Consider the following 19,200-nt stretch of genomic DNA (forward strand, 5'->3'; position numbering starts at 1 on the left):
TTTACACATCAACACCCTTCTATATTTATGAGTCACAAAACAATTTCATCAGTCAGGAATTAGTTATATACTAGGATGTGCTGTGTTGCAAAGTTAAAGTCTTTATTATAAATTATCAGTATCATTTTTTTATATTACAATTTTGTAGATGAATCAAGTAAAATGGGAATCACAGAGGAACACCTATTTTTGCATAGGCCTCAACTGCAAAACTCACACATTAGGTGAAAACATCATTTTTGATTTTGGCAGACCATGTATACAGTATAAACACATCTCTTTTCTCCAGAAAACAAAAGAAAATTGATTGTACCACTGTGTAGGAATGTGGCAACTGTATTTCAAGGCGGAAGACCCACTTAAAGATTATACCAAAATTAAAAACTGAGAATGAAATATTTTATTGAGTATTTTGTTTCCCACACTGATTAGTCAGATAACCCTAGGATACTCATGAATTAGTATTTCCTAACAATAGGTGCTCTAATGTATAGTGCAGTGAATGTGGAAGATCTATTTATCTTAAATGGCTACATGTTTTTGGCAGGCAAATTCATGGACGAAAAGTCCATATAAAATGCACAGTGTTTATCCTTCAGAGGCAGGAAAACAAAAACACTTGGATATCCTCTTTTTTATTCAGAAATGTTTATAATAAAAATGAACAACACACTTCTGAAGTGAAACACTAGATCTTCTTAGTGGTTGGAAAATCTTATCTTGCAGCAGAAATGCAAGGAATAAAGGCTAATTTAGTAGAGACTCCTCAAGAAATTATTTTTTCCCCTGCAGGAAATAAAGACTATTTTCTGCCTCAAAGTCAAGTCCATTTTTCAGTCACATAACTCCATTTTGTATATTTAAGTCTCAGGAAATAGAGACTATTGTCTGCTTCAAAGTCAAGTCCATTTTTCAGTCACATAACTCCATTTTGTATATTTAAGTCTCTCAGGAGAAGATCTGCTTAAAGACGTAAGCTGATAAAGAAATTTCACTTTGGAGCAATAGCAGAGGAACTAGAGAGTTACATGATGCTGACACTTTTCCCTGAAACCCTGCACAGCAGTAATACAAGAAAGTCTGAAATCAACTTTCATTTGATTTGGATCCAGCAAGATATTCTACAGGACTGTTGTGGCCATATTAGTGCCACAGTCAAGTCCAAAAGAGCAGAAAAACCCTTTTGTTCAATTCAGTTCCTTGATGCTGGCTGGCTATTAACTACAGTAGAGCAGCAAGACCATCATCTCTTCATCACAAAGCTGGGTTCCTTCACATCATCTTTCTCTTCTTCCTCGGAAGTTTCATCTTCACTGGTCTGCTGTTTGGGGGAATGATCAGAATCTGCAGCTGCAAAACACAAGTATAAAAGAAAAGAAGGTCTGGTTAAAGTAATGAAAGTTTAGTATATTGGCATTATCATCAGAACCAAGCACAATTTTACATTCAGAAGCAGACTGCATCTGAATGAAGAAGACTATTCTCTTTATGCCAGTTACCATGGGGGTCTAAGATTATGATGCCACCCTGGGGATGCATTGGCTTGAGCATACTTTCACTACCTCTGAATTTTTTAACTTTAACTTTTAAGTTTTTACTTGTTCTTAACTTTGCTTTTAATCTGTATTTTTATTCACTTGTTTACATCATTTTATTATGTTGCTGTAAACCAACAAGAATCACTTATTTCAAATGGGAAGGGTAGAAATTGAATAAATAATAATGTAAAAATACTGGAAACCTCTGCAGACTTCTTAGATTTGGTCCCTAGTCTTCATCAAATTGGATTAGTTTTTCTTCCTCAAGTTGGCAGGCATGGATGTAGTCAACTTTCCTCCCCCCATCTGGCAGCCAGAATTCTGGGAGTTAGTCCCATCTCTTCCAAGGGCATCAGGCTAGGGAAGATGAGTTAATAAAGAACTGTTATTTTCCCCCTTGCTGTATCTGCAGAAGGAGGGGACTCTCCTATCTCCCAAGTGTGGAGGAATTTGCAGGTGCAGCAAGCTGCCATGCATTGCCCCCCACAAACCTCATAACCTTTTGATACACTTTGTCCCAAGGAAGCAGCCAAAAGATCACCCCCTTTTGACTTAATATTTTACCTACCTAAATAATAAGTTCCCCCTTATCTCTTCCTGTCTTTATCTCTTCTTGTCTTTATCAGTTCTTTCTCCTTTTCTAATTTACCTGTATTTGTTTTTACCTGCTCTCAACAGGTAATGTGTTACTAGAAAATAATTGCTTATATGAAGGAATTTTTCAATTACTTTATGTCAACAGCTAAAGATTAAACTTCTAAATGTAAAATGTCAGCAGTTAATGGTAAGAGCCTATGTATGTAAAAAGTATATAAGAAACAATAAATTCAGAGTTTGTCAAGCTGTGTGAAGATGTGTCGTGCAGCTTCAAACCTCTGTCCAAGACATGCCTGAGTCTTTTTCTTAGCATCGTTACAAATGACGCCTTGAACTGGGACATCCCCTTCCGAGGGAAAGCAGCACCCAACATATTTACAGTCGTCTGGAACAGACCCCTTGGTGCACCTTCTCGTCTTGTCGTCCTGCAAGATTTCTCAAACTGTAAGTATGGGCTGCGATATATCTCACCATCAGCAAAAGCATGTAAGGGAGTTAAAGTTTCTCTTACACAAATCGGGCATGACCATGCCTGAAAGGGAGCTTAGGAAGCTGGTGGGTGAAATAGGAAAAAACTGTCCTTGGTATGCTGAAAGGGGGACACTCCAACTTAAGGATTGGGAAAGAATAGGTAACACCCTTCATCAGGAACCCCGAGCCTCAGTGGATGTTTTGCATTGTTGGCATCAATGTCGCCATGCAATGGAAAAATATGGAACTGATGCAGTACAATTAAGTTCTATTCCCTCTCCAGGTTTTAATCATGAAAAGGTTTCAGTTCCATCAGCTCCTATATCTTCCATGATAGATGTAACACCTTCAGAGCAAAAGAATTCTAGATCTTATGTTTCTATTCGCCATGTATTAGAAAATCAAATGGCGAAAGGAGAGGGAGATATGCAGGAAATAGCAGATATGCTCTCAGTTTGTCCTGTACATTTGACTGGGCAGGTAGATGAGAATGGAGCCCCAGTTGATATTCAACCACTTTCTTATGCAATCTTAACAGAATTGCGTAAGGGTATAAGAGATACTGGGTTAGGTAGTTCATATGTGCAAGGTATGTTAGGAGCAACAATGAGGAATCATGTTTTGGTACCAGAAGATTGGAAAACAACAATTCGTATGTTATTAACACCAGCTCAGTATGTGGTATGGGATAGTGAGTTTAGACATCAATGTGCATTAAGAGCAGCAACTTCTGGAGGTGCTTACATCCAGAGCAGTTATTTGGCTCTGGTGATTACACTCCAGTGGATGCACAAATTGTTTTGCCTATAGCTACTCTTCAAATATCCTCTGAATGTGCTTACAAAGCTTTTGGAAAAGTTCCTATAACTGGGAAACCATCTCAAGCATTTTCAAATATTCGTCAAAAGGCAAATGAACCATATGCAGATTTTATTAACCGTCTGCAAGATGCCTTGAGACGACAAATTGATAATCCTGATGCCCAAGCTGAATTGCTTATGAAATTGGCTAAAGAAAATGCCACCTCTGAATGTAAACGGGCCATCATTGGATTGGGAGCTCAACCAGATTTAGCAGAAATGATAAACGCATGTCAAGACATAGGGACTGTTTCTTTTCAAACTAATCTCTTAGCTACAGCTCTTACAAAACCTCAGGGGAAATGTTATAATTGTGGTAAAATTGGACACTTTAAACAGGATTGCAGAAATCCTGGGGGAGGAAAGTATGCCTCCCGACCATTTAAAAATAATGCTGGGAGACGTCCAAAAACAAAATGCCCTAAGTGTAATAAGGGATTTCATTGGGCTAATGAATGTCGGTCTCTGGCCCCGGTCCAAACAGAGACCCTTCAGTAATTCCATCAACAATTAACAATAACCCTGCTGGGATAGATTTAACTATCCAACAAGAAGTGTGTTTCAAATTTCCAGGAGAAATACAAATAATTCCTTCACAACTTTTTGGACCTCTCCCTTCTGGATATGTTGGATTAATTTTGCCTCGCTCTAGCATGGGAAAAAAGGGAATTTTTGTAATACCTGGAGTAATTGATTCTGACTATACAGGTGTCATCTTTATTCAATTATGGACTAACATGCCACAGACTTTGCCAAGTAATACTAGTCCTGCACAATTACTCCATTTGCCCTATTTTGTCCCTGCAGGGGGTCGTGATGGGGATCGAGGGGACGGCAAGTTTGGTTCCACAGATCCTGTTGTAATTGCATTAACCACCCCAATCACCACCCAGCGACCCTGTCAGACAGTCTTTTTTCAGGGTAAGCCTTTTGAGGGCATAATTGATACAGGGGCTGATGTTTCAGTAATTTCAGCTAAAGATTGGCCTGCATCTTGGCCCACTGACCCATGCCCTAGTGTCTGGGGTGTAGGAGGGCGACAAGGTGCACGACAAAGTACACAATTTCTTTCTGCAAGTCTTCCTAATTCTACTGTAACTGTTCAACTTCGTCCTTTCATTCTTGACATTCATGTCAACCTTTGGGGACGAGACTTGCTTAGTAAATGGGGGGCTACTGTCACCTTCGATGAATAAACTGTCTGCCTTACCCTTAACTTGGTTAACTACTACCCCTGTTTGGGTGGAACAATGGCCTCTTGCTCTGTACAAATTACAGGCCTTAAAAATTCTTGTTCAAGAACAATTACAAGCCAAACACATTGCCCCTTCCACTAGTCCATGGAACACTCCAGTTTTTGTTATCAAAAATAAGTAGTGAGAAGTTTGTAACAAAAATTTTTCCTGTCTCTTTTGTTTTTCAACTGGCTGTGTTGCTTTAAGAGCAAGAGAGACCAAAAGAAAGAAGGAAGGGGGGGAACTGTTCGTTTTAAACTTTTTTTTCCTTCTCTGCTTAGAATTCCAGTTTGCGAATGGAGATGAAATTTAATCCCCGCTCTTGCAGTTTCAGCTAGCAAAACTTAAGTTTTGTAAATGTTTAACCTACTTAATAGAAATCTGTTTCCATCTTTGATTAACTTGGAATTTAACTTATTGACCAAAGGAAAACAATATAGGAATTGTAACTTAACACTTTTGATATTTCTTACTAGTAAAATACTTACAGGAATATTAGCTGTGTTAGAAGCGCAAAAAGTATATTGTATTGAATGGCTTACTTATCCCATCCCAAAATGTGTTATCTTTTATCCAGGCTGTTGCTGAAATAACCTCAGGACACAATCAAGCTTGTCCTTGAAATGGGACTGATTTAATTAATATTGTTCTTCTTATCCCAAAATTTGATTTTCAATTTTATTTTCAGAATAACTTATCTCTTCAATGCTGACTATATAGGCTGTATTTTATATCATCTGCCTACACTGCAGTGCAATCCTCATCACAACGCTCAGAATTATCTGCTGCTATTTTAGCTTTCCACACCTTTTCTCAACAGACTTTTAACTTAATCTCTGATTCTCATTATGTGTGCCAACTTATTTTTAATCTTATAGGTGCTTACATCATGCCCAGGATCAACTCCAATCTTATGGCTTTGTTTTTAACTTTACAGCAGCTATCCTTTATTTCTCACATATGTATCGGTCCTTTAAGGACTGCCTTCATAAACAATTAAAAAAGGAGGGATCAAGGGTACCTAATTTGCAATTTGCATCAGGTCAATAAAGTCTTAATAACTTTAAACCAGCTAAATATTTCTTTTCAAAACACTACTGCCTACCAGCGTCACTTTCAGCAGAAAGCTGTGCTTCCTAATCCATTGGTATATTATCAGCAATTAGGTATATACCAAATCCATTGGTATATTATCAGCAACCTGCCTAGGTCCAATTCCCTTACTAACTTGGGGGCAAGGCTATGCTCTGTGCTTGCTCCTACAGGCCCTCTCTGGATTCCAGCCCGGTGTGTGCAACCAGCCAAAGATGTCATGACATCAAGTCCAGAACCCAATACTGGAAATGAAGCAGGTGACTCTTCAGACAGCACAACGTCCCTTTCGTTCTCACCATCACAGTCGGCCAACGACCTGGGGCAATGTGAAGAACCTAACATCCAAAGCGCAGGACATTCTGAGGCAACAAGGAAAAGAACTTACACCAGAGAATTTATGTGCTGCCTTATTTGTGGTTTTGACTGCAAATTCCTTAGTCATTCTTTGCCTCTCTTTCCTTCTTAATTGCTGTGTGGGGGCTCAAGCTCTTCCATCTCATCCTTTAGAATCACGGATGAAATATAATATCTGGGTGCAATTAGCTAATTGTAACACAAGTGACAGACTTTTGTATTTCTGAATCATATGACATGGAAAATCTACTCTCTAACTGTCTTATACCTGTGTATGTCCCAGCTTCAGTTTATTTGTTATTTCAATGTTTCTGATCAATCTGGCATTATTCAAAAGCAAATTAATGTTTTACATAATTTGGCTTCTGATTTAAAAATTGATACCTTAGGAAATTGGTGGAGTGCTCTATGGTCATGGCTTCCCATTGGCCTTCTTGGAAAGATTGTTCAATATCTCATTATAATAGTTGCTATCCTTATCATCTGTTGTTGTTTATTTCAATGTCTTTTTTCTTTACTTAATAAGATGTCTTGCAATCTTCCATACTAAGCTAAGACCCACTAACTACTCCTGCTTAAGATGTCTTCATTAATAAAATAGAAAAAGGTGAGATGTGGAGGAATTTGCACGTGCAGCAAACTGCCATGCATTGCCCCCCACAAACCTCATAACCTTTTGATACACTTTGTCCCAAGGAAGCAGCCAAAACATCACCCCCTTTTGACTTAATATCTTACCTACCTAAATAATAAGTTCCCCCTTATCTCTTCCTGTCTTTATCTCTTCTTGTCTTTATCAGTTCTTTCTCCTTTTCTAATTTACCTGTATTTGTTTTTACCTGCTCTCAACAGGTAATGTGTTACTAGAAAATAATTGCTTATATGAAGGAATTTTTCAATTACTTTATGTCAACAGCTAAAGATTAAACTTCTAAATGTAAAATGTCAGCAGTTAATGGTAAAGCCTATGTATGTAAAAAGTATATAAGAAACAATAAACTCAGAGTTTGTCAAGCTGTGTGAAGATGTGTCATGCAGCTTCAAACCTCTGCCCAAGACATGCCTGAGTCTTTTTCTTAGCTTCGTTACACCCAAGCTCTACCACTATACGACATCATGTAAGGCATGCTCTTCTTGTGTGAATGAACAGCCTACTTTTCATATTATGGAAAAATCTTTTCCTTCCACTGTTTCAAGCCTACCTACTAAAATACAAACATGAACTGCACTTCTTACAACGCTAATGGAACTATATTTCCATGATCAATTTGCCTTCTTTCCTTTGTTGAGAGAAATGGAAGCAGCTACCATTTTCTGAGAGGCTGCATTGAATTGTGGCCATTTGGAAAACAGAGGCTGTTTCCAGAGGTGTACCACGCAGCCCAGCAAGAGAATGTCTTTCTTTGCTTCACTAGCATGAGCTCTGCTGCTTTCTGACATTATGGAATGCCAAGAGCTCACATTACCAAAGCAAAGCAAGCGGTTTTCTGGCTGGGCTATGGGTTCAATTCCAGAAGTGGCCCCATTTTATGAAGAGCTACAATTCAGTGCAGTCTCTTGGAAAATGGCAGCTGCTTCCAGGATCACGCCATGTGGCTCAACAACATAAAGGCCTGTCCTCCTTTCCTTAACCCAATCTCCTGAGCTCAGATCTACAAAAGGCAAGCGAGGAGGATGATTTGGGACCCAGTGGAGTAGGAAGCAGGCCCAAGGCCTGCAGGGACCCAGTGAGGGACGGGGAGCAGGCTCATGGGCTGTGGGAGAATTGGATCATGGGGTGTGTCAGGAAGTGCAGGAGGCCTTGGGAGCCCTGGGGCATGCAGGCCTGGACCTATGCTATGCCTCCCAGCCTCGTTCACCCCTGCTCCATTTAATAACCACATCAGGGAGAGAAGTGCATGGAGTATTAAGCGAGGCAATCTTGCTTAACAATTGTCACCACTTGCAACTGTATTGGGCAAGCTCCATTACAATCATAAGCTGAGGACTATCTGAACAGGGAACCTGGCTGCGGAAGGCCACTTTGAAAGACACCCACATTAATGTATATGGCACATGTTGTTCCTGCAGACACACACTTTTGTTGAATTGGACAGAAATGGGATTTCTGGGATTGAGAAAATATATTTTCTTCTAGGCTGACCTCAAGATTACAATTTTTTGACTTACCTGCATGTTCATTCTTTTGTTCAAGTTTATTTTTCTTTGCCAGCAATTTCTTTTCTTTCAATTTCTGGCTGCAAAGAAAGCAAAAGAGATATTAATACTGATTAAATGAACAATTCCTCTTTTCAAACTTTGCAGTTTTTAACTCCAATCTTAGTAAAGATGTAAGGTTTAAATATGATGATGATGATGATGATGATAATAATAATAATAATAATAATAATAATCCCCCAGTGAGGCACTACCTTGACGTGGTTGTGGGGCTTGTTTACTCTGAGGAAGATGAGAGCTATGCCAGAGGTTCAACCATACTGGACAGGTCTCATCAGAGGAGTCAGACAAAGAGTGTCTCTCCCATAAAAAATATGGTGAGACGTAAATTTCAGAATGCCATACCGGCTCGGACGTCGCCCGGGTTAACAAGGTCCGCACTAGATATTGGAGTTCCTGGATATCTGGTGAAAAATGGGTTACAGGACTCAGGACTGTTGGCTGAGCAACCAGGGCCAGCAGCTGCAGAACTACTGGAAGAAAAGGTGTTTACCCGTCGCAGATACACAGTGATGGAAAACAAAGAAATAATGATCTGTTACTACAGATCAAGTCCAACAAGGCGAGGATATCTAAAACGAATGCACCAATTCTGGAAAGAACAACATCCAGAATCAGAAATAACAGAACAGAGACTAGCAGATCAACGCCGATTTATAACACGAAATAAAGTATTCACAGAAACAGAATTGGACGAACTGCAAAGGTTTACCCAGGGCAAAGAAATCAAAGCCTTACCAGAAGTAATTCAGAATGTAGAGGCAAACCAGGGGGAGTTGGCAGTGAAGGAATCCAGCAGAGATATACAACTGTTCTCATTTGGAAACCAGGCACCTCTTCCTCAGGAAGAACAAAACCCTCTAACTAAAGAAATAAAAGAATTGAAACAAAGAATAACTGAGCATCTAGAACAGCACAAAAACAACAGAATAAGGCTGCCTGCATTGAAGCTTGTTTCAAAGAAACAGCTAGCACAAGCATTAAAAGATGCAAATACTGCAATAGCAAGTATAAGCACCAATTCACTGCAAGAAACAAACCAATAATGTACAGCACAGCTGCAGTTATAACAGAATACCTGGGATGTAAAATCAACAAAGAAGAAAAACAAACAAACAGTGCACCACAAAAATGGAAAGGTTAGACTAGAAAATAAGATCAGCAAGTTAAGATCACATGCAAGCAAGCTAGAACAGATGAAAGAAAAGAAGCTGAAGAACAAGAAGACCAAAGAATACCTAATCAAGAAATACCATTTAGAAACACGGAAGATCAAGGAAGCACTGGAAATAATAAAGCAACAAATAACAGCTATAGCCAGGAAAATCAGTAGATATGAAGCTCGAATTGCAAACTATAGGCAGAACCTCCAATTTCAATCCAATCAGAAACGTTTCTACCAATCCATCAATGGAGAAACTGCAAGGAATCAGTCAGTACCTGACAAGGAAGAAACAGTGCAGTTCTGGAAGCAGATAGGGGATAACCCAAAGAAATACAACAAGGATGCGGCTTGGTTAAAAGAGGTGGATGCAAATAAAACAGAAGTTGAAATGAAAGAACTAGTAATAACAACAAAAATGTAGAAAAAAGAGCAAAGAAAATCAAAAATTGGTCAGCACCAGGTGAAGATGAACTGCATGGGTTTTGGTTGAAACATCTAACTGTTATACACCCACTCAGTGCCAAGCAATTCAACAATATACTACAAGGAGGAGAAATTGAAAAGTGGCTAACAACTGGGAAAACCTACCTAATAATGAAAAATCCAGCAAAAGGGGCAACACCAGGTAACTACAGGCCAATTACCTGCTTACCAACAACTTTCAAATTACTAACTGGTGTGGTAGCTGCTGCAGTACAACAGCATCTAGTTGAAAACAATCTCTTTCCACCTGAGCAGAAAGGAAACCGCCCCAATAGCAGAGGAACAAAAGATCAACTCCTAATAGACAAAATGATCTTGGAAAACTGCAAGAGAAGGAAGAACAACCTGAATGTGGCATGGATTGACTACAAAAAGGCATTTGACTCTCTGCCACATGATTGGATAATCAAGTGCCTAGAAATAACAGGAGTCAGTAGAAACATCAGAAAATTTGTGCAAAGATCGATGGCACAATGGAAGACACAATTGCAGATCAATGGTGGGAGACTGGGAGAGGTTAATATCAAGAGAAGAATATTTCAAGGAGATTCATTATCACCACTACTATTTGTTATTGCACTGTTTCCTCTGTTAACAATACTGAATAAATCAGGACCATGGTTATCAAACATCATCAAAAACATCTGCTAGACTATCCCACCTCCTTTACTGGATGATCTGAAGCTGTATGGAAAAACATCATCTGAAATAGAATCGCTGCTCAACACTGTCCGTATATATAGCCAAGATATTGTAATGGAGTTTGGCTTGGACAAATGTGCCACACTTACTATCAAACAAGGAAAAATAGTGAAAACTGAAGGAATCAAGATGCCCCACGAAAATAACATTAAGAGTCTGGATGAGGAAGAGTACTACAAATACTTGGGTATCCTTCAAGCTGACAACATCAAGCACACTGAAGTCAAGAAAAAGATTAGAGGTGAATACATCAAGAGAGTGAAGAAGATCTTAAAATCCAAACTCAATGGAGGAAATACCATAAAGGCAATCAACACCTGGGCAATCCCAGTCATTAGGTACACAGCTGGAATAGTGGACTGGACTCAAGCAGAACTAAAAGCAATGGATAGGCAGACCAGAAAAATAATGACAATGAATCACGCCCTTCATCCACGCAGTGACATTGATAGACTTTATCTACCAAGGCAAATAGGTGGGCGTGGAATGCTACAAGTACATCAGATGGTTGAAGAAGAAAAAATGGCTTTGGAAGAATATCTGAAGAACAATGATGAAGATGCACTGAAATTAGTATATCAGGAAGGCTTACTAACTACTGGAGAGACCAAACTGGCCTACAAGAAAGACCAATGAAGAACAGAATAGAGGCATGGGAAGACAAAGCACTACATGGCCAATACATGAAAAAAATAGCTGGGAAAGCAGATAATAATAAAACCTGGCAATGGCTAAGAGCAGGAAAATTGAAGAAAGACGAGGGACTAATTCTGGCTGCACAAGACCAAGCCTTAAGGACAAATGCATACAAAGTCAAAATTGAGAAGACAGCAACAGACAGTAAGTGCCGCCTATGCAAAGAAGCTGAAGAAACAGTGGACCTTGGTAAGCTGTTGCAAGAAGATTGCACAGACTGATTACAAGCAGGCATGACAAAGTAGCAACAATGGTGCATTGGAAGATCTGCAAAAAATATCATTTGCCTGTAAGCAAAAACTGGTGGGATCATAAAATAGAGAAAGTCATAGAAAATGATAAAATTAAACTGCTCTGGGACTTCAGAATTCAAACAGACAAGCACCTGCAACATAACACCCCAGACTTAACAATTGTCGATAAGAAAGACAAAAAAGTCTGGATAGTGGACGTGGCAGTGCCTGGAGATAGCAGAATAGAAGAGAAAGAACTGGAGAAGATAACAAAATACAAAGACCTACAAATAGAAATAGAAAGACTGTGGCAAAAGCAAGCAAGGGTAGTACCAATAGTCATAGGCTCCTTGGGTGCAATCCCAAAACAACTGGAGCACCACTTGAACACCATTGGCATTGACAAATTTGCTATTAGTCAATTGCAAAAGGCGGCCTTATTAGGAACTGCTTCCATCCTGCGACGATACCTGTAATACCATCAAAACATCACATCTGCCTATCCCAGGTCCTGGGTAAGGACTCGATAGGTAGACAAAATGCCAAAATCCAGTTGAACATCTGGCTGACTGTGCGATGATCAATAATAAAATAATAATAATAATAAATAATAATAATAATACCTTGGGTAAGTGACTCGAGAGGTAGACAAAATGCCAAATCCAGTTCGAAAATCTGGCTGATGTGCGATGATCGATAATAATAAATACCATCAAAAATCCACATCGCTATCCCAGGTCCGGGTCTGAATGGACTCGATAGGTGCAAAATGCCACATCCAGTTCTGAACATCTGGCATGACTGTGCGCATGTATCGATAATAATAATAATAATAAAGTTGGAAGGGACTTTGGAGGTCATCAAGTCCAAACCCTTGCTCAGGCAAGGAAACCCCTTATACCGTTTCGGACAAATGGCTGGCCAGTTTCTTTTAAAAACTTCAGTGTGGAGCTTCCCCCCTTGGAGGCTGGTTGTTCCATTGGTTAATTGTTATAACTGTCAGGAAGTTTCTCCTAGTTCTAGTTACTTCTCTCTTCATTAGTTTCCACCCAGTCGCTTTTTGTCCTGCCTTCAGGTGCTTTGTGCAGAATAGATTGACTCCCTTTCTTTGTGGCAGCCCTGAGATATTGGAACACTGCTATCAAGTTCCCCCTGTCCTTCTCTTCGCGTTAAACTAAACAGACCCAATTCCAGCATAATGTTCCTTATATGGTTTAGCCTCATCCCCTAATCATCTTTGTTGATCTTCTCTGTACTCTTTCTACGAGTCTCAACATTTTTGGTTTACATCGCGGTGACCAAAAACTGGAAGCAGTATTCCAAGTGTGGCCTTACCAAGGCATGGCTAATGTAGTATTAATACTTCACGTGATCTTGATTCTATCCTCTGTTAATGCAGCTAGCACTGTATGGCTTTTTTTGGCAGCTGCAACACACTGCTGGCTCATATTTAATGATTGTCCACTAGGACTACCGAGATCCCTCTCACAGTTATACTATGAGCAAGGTTACCCCCTATACTATACTGTGCATTGTGTTTTCCTTGCCTAAATGTAGAACCTTTACTTTTTTCACCATGAATTTCATTTTGTTAGATAGCGCCCAGTGTTCAAGTCTGTCCAGATCCTACTGTATCCTAAGCCTGTCTTCTGGAGTATTGGATATTCCTGCCAGTTGGTGTCATCTGCAAATTTGATATGAGTTCCCACATCTATCTCCTCATCCAGATTGTTGATGAAGATGTTAAAGAGCACTGGGCCCCGAACAGAGCCATGGGGCACCCCAATACACACTTCCCTCCATGTAGATGATCCCATTGAGGACCACACGACTGAGTACGGCTACGGTCAGCCAGTAACAGATCCATTTGGTGGTGAGGCTGTCTAACTCGACATTTTTCTATCTTATCAAGTAGTAGTTGTGATCTACTTTGTCAAACTGCTTTACTGAAGTCCAAGTAAAAATTTATATACACAGCATTGGTCTGGTCCACTAATTTGTCACTTGGGCAAAGAATGCAATAAGATTTGTCTCGGCATGATCTGTTTTTGACAAACTTGTGTTGGCTTTTAGTAATGACTTTGTTTGCCTGTAGGTGTTCGCTGATTCATTGTTGATTATCTTTTCCAGAATCTTTCCCAGGTATTGAGGTCAGGCTGATAGGTGGTAATTTCCTGGGTACTCTTTTTTCCTCTTTTTGGAAGATGGGAAAACTACATCAGCTACTTTTCAGTCCTCGGTAGTTCCCAGTGCTCCAGGATTTAGTGAAAAATATAGTTCAGTGGTTCTGAGATCACATCTGCCAGTTCCTTGAGAACCTTGGGGTGTAATCCATCTGGTCCTGGGATTTGAAAACTGTCTAGGTGGGACATGTGCTTACTTCCATTTCTTGCTATCTTAAACGTATTCTATTTGTTTTTTATGGCACTATTTTCAATAGGCTGGTCTGTTTTTTCCCTTTGTGTAAAGACAGATGCCGAAAAGCAAGTTAAATAGTTCTGCTTTCTCCTGTTGCATTGTCACCTTCTTGCCACTTGCACCCAATAATGACAATCATTCCTTCATTGTTTCCATATGACCTTTTATATTTCAAAACAAATTCATATATAATAGAAGTAGATGCAAATAGCTCTAAATGTTTCTCTTCCATCTCTTTACTCTAGTAATTAGAAAAGCCTTCTCCACCACAAAAATCAACACAATTGGTTATCTTATATCATCTTATTCTTTACATCATGCGATGGGAAAGCTACAGTTAGGGAACTGTTTCCAGCAGCTTGCAAAGCCCTGTGGCCACCTACAGATAAATACATAAATTGCATCACAGAATTTGTATCACTCTTTTAAATGATAGCATAATGTAAATTTCGTCCTTTCAGCCACATATTTTCCCCATTGTGTATATTATATCAAGTTCTTAGCTCATTTCATCATACACTTTCATTCTTCCATTTCAATTACATGATCATCATCCGTACCTAGTTCAAATTCAAATCTGTCTTGTGCTGTTCAATTCCAAAACGTCTTATCTACCTTAAATTTTTCTCTTTCAAATGCTTATAAAACCTTTGAAAATAAATAACTCTGTAGTCCCAATGATCTCGATTTCATCTATTTTCACCTTATTCTGTAACAACTCTCAATAGGTTAACTATCTCACTTTGCCAGCTGTTTTCTATAAAATGCTCTTGAGACTGAGACTAATGAAGGCATTTTTGGGCACAATTAGATTATATCCAAATTGATATCTCAACAAGGCACCTCTATTTAAAAGCTACACTGACTTACTGTATCATAGAAATCCATGCCATCAAAACCTTCAGCCATGCCTTTCTCTTTCTCTTTATCTCCTTTTTCTCAGCAGCATCCACTCCTTCATCCAACTAGGAGGACAGAAAGTTGCAAAAATACAGTTTCAAATCAGTCCAATCCTCCTTGTTCCTTTGACATTTTAGAGCACTTTCTATTTAATCTTGCCTTTTCCCTTGCCATACAAACTAAGTGTATACTTCTGCCATTGCTTAAATGGCATATCAGTTGTCCACTATAGGTATTGTTTAAAACAAATATATGATTCTAAACCATACTCATTTTATCACAGAAATTCTCCACAACAATAACAGTAATTTCTCTCATCTTAGCATATCCTTAATTTCACTTTGTTTTAACATAATTGTTTTGAAATAACATACAATTCATATTAATCATAGTAATACCCAAATATAGTATTTTACCTTTTCACAATTTTAAAAACAGTATTTTTCAAAAAAATATTTGATCTCACATTGTTTTGTTTTTTCTAACATCTTCATTTTCGTTACTAATTTTAAATGAAGGAGATGAGCAACATTTTATTTGGAACTTAAGAAACTCATACCCCTGGTCAAAAATAAAGAAAAGACAAGCATGAAATAAGGCATCTCCTTCAAATTAGGGCAATGCAGAAACTAATGAGAGCATATGAGATCAAATTTAGTTATTAAATTTATTAAATTAAAGGGGAAAATTAAACTGGATTAAAAAATAGTTCTGCTATGGCTCATATAGAAGCCCTTTACAGTTTCTGTATCAGCCACCAAGAACAGCTTGATCTTACCGCTTTTTTCTACGTTTGGCTGTCTGTTCTTCTGCAACCATCTTGTTCTTTTCAAGCTTCTTCTGATATTCGTCATCTAATTTTTGCTAAAAACAAAAGAAATAAATGCAATAAATTAAATCTAAAATTGTAAAAATATATTATTCAGACAAACTACTAACTCATTCTTTTTCTCATTTTTTTCTGTCTCTTGCGCTGAAGACAGGTGGTCTGTCAGCTACTGCAACACAGCCAAGAACGGGAGGATGTTATTGATTCATGTCTTGGTTCTGGACTTCCCAGACACATAACTGGATGCATTGTGAATAGAAGGCCACACGTGTTATATAACAACATGGTCATCCAGAAAATAAGGAACTGTATTTTTCTGCACACTCAGAAGATGAGTACCCAGGAAATAATTAGCTTATAAATATAAGTTTAATACATGAAAAGGAAAAATATCAGTTAATATGATGGGAAGAAAAGAGTAAACAAAGGAAAATGAAGGAGAAAGAAAAGGTACAAGTACCTGCCTGAGTATTTAATACCTTGTTCTTGGAGAAGATCAAAGAGAGAAAGGGAGATCTCTTTGTAGTTTTACAGAACAGCAAGGTTTCTCGAGGTAATCAATATCAAAGCTTTTGAGGGAAAATACTTTACCTTCTCAGCCATGGCATCCATAAAATCTTGCCTCTGATATTCCCGCCGCCGAAGATGTCGATAGACATGAAATTCCCCACTTCCAGCCCCAGCACTGGAACCTGTCAAAGAAGGAAAGGCAAAAATATACCGGGCTGAGGCAAATATTCCATTTCAATCTCCAACTGTTTAAGGGCCTCAAATAGCTGAGTTGGGTAAAGTCTATCTTTAAATGTTTGCAAAGTTGTTACCATTTAGAAGAAACAGCAAGTGAAGATTTTATTTCAATCCACTTAGCTTACCCCAAATCTAACTGCCAAGAATCAGTGATGTGGTTTAACATCATTTTGACACAGGAAATACATGAAAATTTCAATATAACCCCAATATAACAGACCAAGTATAATCAAAACTATGAAAGAGCTCAAAATTCAGGAGGAAAAAAAAATAAAATCTTGCCTAGGATCACTTGTATGATCACTCTACTTGCTAGGTCCCACTACCCAATGGTAAATGTTCCCATGTTCAGTGCCACCTACAGTAATCCCCATGGCAACTTTAAAAAATAAATTCATTACATTTCATGAATTTGAAATTAGAGACTGAATAAAACAGTCATGTGAATCTTATGACCTTTACACAGGAAAGCTTCTATGAAGCAAATGCTACTTTATCAAAAATTAAATACAAATGCAAATATAAGAGTGATTTTTCATTTTGCTAATACCAGCTCAGTATGAACTTCTGTGGACATTTAGAAAAACTGTTCCCTCCCTTCTCTGCTCTACCCTTCCTATCCCTCTTCTAGCGAGAAAGGGCAAATGCAATCAATTATGTTCCTTAGTTTGTTATAATAATACTCTTTACCTTGATAACAACTGTTAATATTTCCTAGGACCAATAGAAAAAGTTTTAAGTTTTGTCACGTAAGGGACTGTGCATTAAATAATGCAAACTCACACATTTTATAAATTATTTTGATAACTTATCCTAAATTTGTTAGGTATGAAGATCAATTACGCGAAGCGTAATTGAAGTAAATCATGCAAAGCAAAGCTCCAGTCAGAAATCCCCAGTCACCTTATTCAGCAAATATCTTTGGCTGTGCAGGCATTTCTCATCATCTATGCCAGGCATGTCAAACTGCCACCCCACAGGCCGGATGCGTCACACAGAAATCGCACCCATCCCATTGCCAGCAATGGGGAAAAAGTCTTAATACATTGCGCAACGTCAGGTGACATCGCGAGTTTGACATGCCTGATCTATGCCATAAAAATTACTTTACCTTTGCTTTTAAATAAAAAGCAAGATTTTGAGAAAGCAGCTCCTTGTTAAAACCATGCTATAAATTCACATCCCTGGCCACCAAAATCTCAGATTCTCTCTGTAATTTCTCACAACACACAGAGGTATAAGTAATTCTTCAAAATCTCTCCATTTACAGTTATAAAATTGAAACATTATTTAAGAATCAGGAGATGCAGAGTTGTAAGTGTCTCACTACAATAACATCCATGGATCAGAGAAATTTAGTGAGTTTGTTAAGGCTAATAACAAAGTGCAAAATGGGGCCAAAAACTGCCTCTGAAACAAGTTTCAAACTTTTCCTTGACACCATCAATTTTGCTCTTCAAAACTCCAGTCTGTTTTTCCCTTTTCTCTCAAAGTAATGAACAAAAACCAAAAAACTACTTAAAAAACCCACAACTTACCCATAACATCTCTGACAAATTCTGGAGGTGGGCGGGGTGCCCATTCATTCAGCTTTTCAGGAATTGGAACCGTCTTATCCTGCAGTGAAAAATAAGCGACACTCTGATGCTTCCGAAGGGACTAATTATTTAGAGCTATTAAAATGCATAAAGATCCTAACAGTGGAGAGAAATCACAACTAATTTTAACCCATGTAGATATTCCATACTTAACTACACATTTGTGGATCCAAAACATAATACTGAGTGCATAAACATCAGACTGTCTTGATAGATCCAATCCTATGTTCCACCAACCAGCCGCGAAATGGGCAGAATTTAGTGATGCTGAGGAAAGGAAAGCATTTAACTGTCCTACGCAGGGACCTAACAGAAGTATCTGAAGGAGAGGATACTAAGTCAGAAACTTGAGAAAAAAACCGGGACCGATCAGGATAACGTGGGAGGGAAATCTCGCTCTTCAGCAAATGCAGTTCGATTAATATAACAAGGAACCCAGTGCCCTCAGCTGCGGGATTAGAGCAGCTGGGTCTCATTTCTCAAACTGGGGAGAGCCAAGGGGCAGATAGCCACGCCCACCAACACATACCCCGCCCCCTCACCGGATTCCTCATTAGTCTCTCTAGCTTGAGGCGCTGCTCGTCTGCTGCACTCCGGGGAATGACCAGCGGCTGCGGCTCCTTCCGGGGCCGAGGGGGCCGCGTCGGCCCCGCCGCCATCCTATTCCAAAGTTTCCCTCCCCTTGTACAAAAGGCCGCGGCCCCGACCGATGACGTCACGGAGGGCGACGGTCCCAGAAGCTCGGTGTGTGGAGGCGGAAGAGGGCGGGGATAGTAATGTTCCCTCCTCTTCCCCCTACTACTCTTTCTTTAATATGAGGTGTCTTTAATATTAATGAGGGCGGGAAACCTGAGGAGGCCGTGTCTCTCCTGGGGCGAATGGAAAGCGGTCCCGTCCGAAGGGGTTTCCCAGGATTCCTCACGGCTCTCTGATTTCTCGTAATTCTGTTTATTGTGAGCGTCTCATCTTATTTATAGGTATGACAACGAGAACGCTAATAATTGCATGTTGGGATAATCCAACATTTCCCTGTCCAATAAAAACACTTGTCCACATAGAATT

The 19,200-nt window shown here is 39.0% G+C and overlaps 1 protein-coding gene across 2 annotated transcripts; it reads right to left on the bottom strand.

Moving 5' to 3' along the window:
• Nucleotides 1-385: 385 nt before the first annotated feature.
• PRKRIP1 (PRKR interacting protein 1) lies at nucleotides 386-18,870 on the bottom strand. 2 transcript variants are annotated; one of them, XM_039333973.1, is made up of 6 exons: nucleotides 18,681-18,867; nucleotides 18,079-18,157; nucleotides 16,385-16,485; nucleotides 15,743-15,828; nucleotides 8,320-8,387; nucleotides 386-1,350 (listed from the first exon to the last, which is right to left on the bottom strand). In XM_039333973.1, exons 1-6 carry the CDS (start codon nucleotides 18,795-18,797, stop codon nucleotides 1,244-1,246), a joined length of 558 nt encoding a protein of 185 aa, XP_039189907.1. In that variant the 5' UTR covers nucleotides 18,798-18,867; the 3' UTR covers nucleotides 386-1,243. The 2 variants fall into 2 exon arrangements, with proteins under 2 accessions (XP_039189907.1, XP_039189908.1); XM_039333974.1 differs by lacking the exons at nucleotides 386-1,350; nucleotides 8,320-8,387 and adding an exon at nucleotides 14,354-14,443 and having other exon boundaries at nucleotides 18,681-18,870.
• Between the last annotated feature and the right edge of the window lie 330 nt (nucleotides 18,871-19,200).

Source organism: Crotalus tigris, unplaced genomic scaffold, assembly GCF_016545835.1.
Source record: "Crotalus tigris isolate CLP2741 ecotype Arizona unplaced genomic scaffold, ASM1654583v1 scf7180000024514.4999324561:1519799, whole genome shotgun sequence".
Lineage (NCBI taxonomy): Eukaryota > Metazoa > Chordata > Lepidosauria > Squamata > Viperidae > Crotalus > Crotalus tigris.

Coding starts and splice junctions, on each gene's coding strand:
- PRKRIP1 (XM_039333973.1), bottom strand. CDS start 18,797: ATGGCGGCGGGGCCGACGCGGCCCCCTCGGCCCCGGAAGGAGCCGCAG. Junction 18,158..18,680: donor AGAGACTAATGAGGAATCCG/GTGAGGGGGCGG, acceptor TTTTCACTGCAG/GATAAGACGGTTCCAATTCC. Junction 8,388..15,742: donor GCCAAACGTAGAAAAAAGCG/GTAAGATCAAGC, acceptor CTTTCTTTGCAG/CCAGAAATTGAAAGAAAAGA.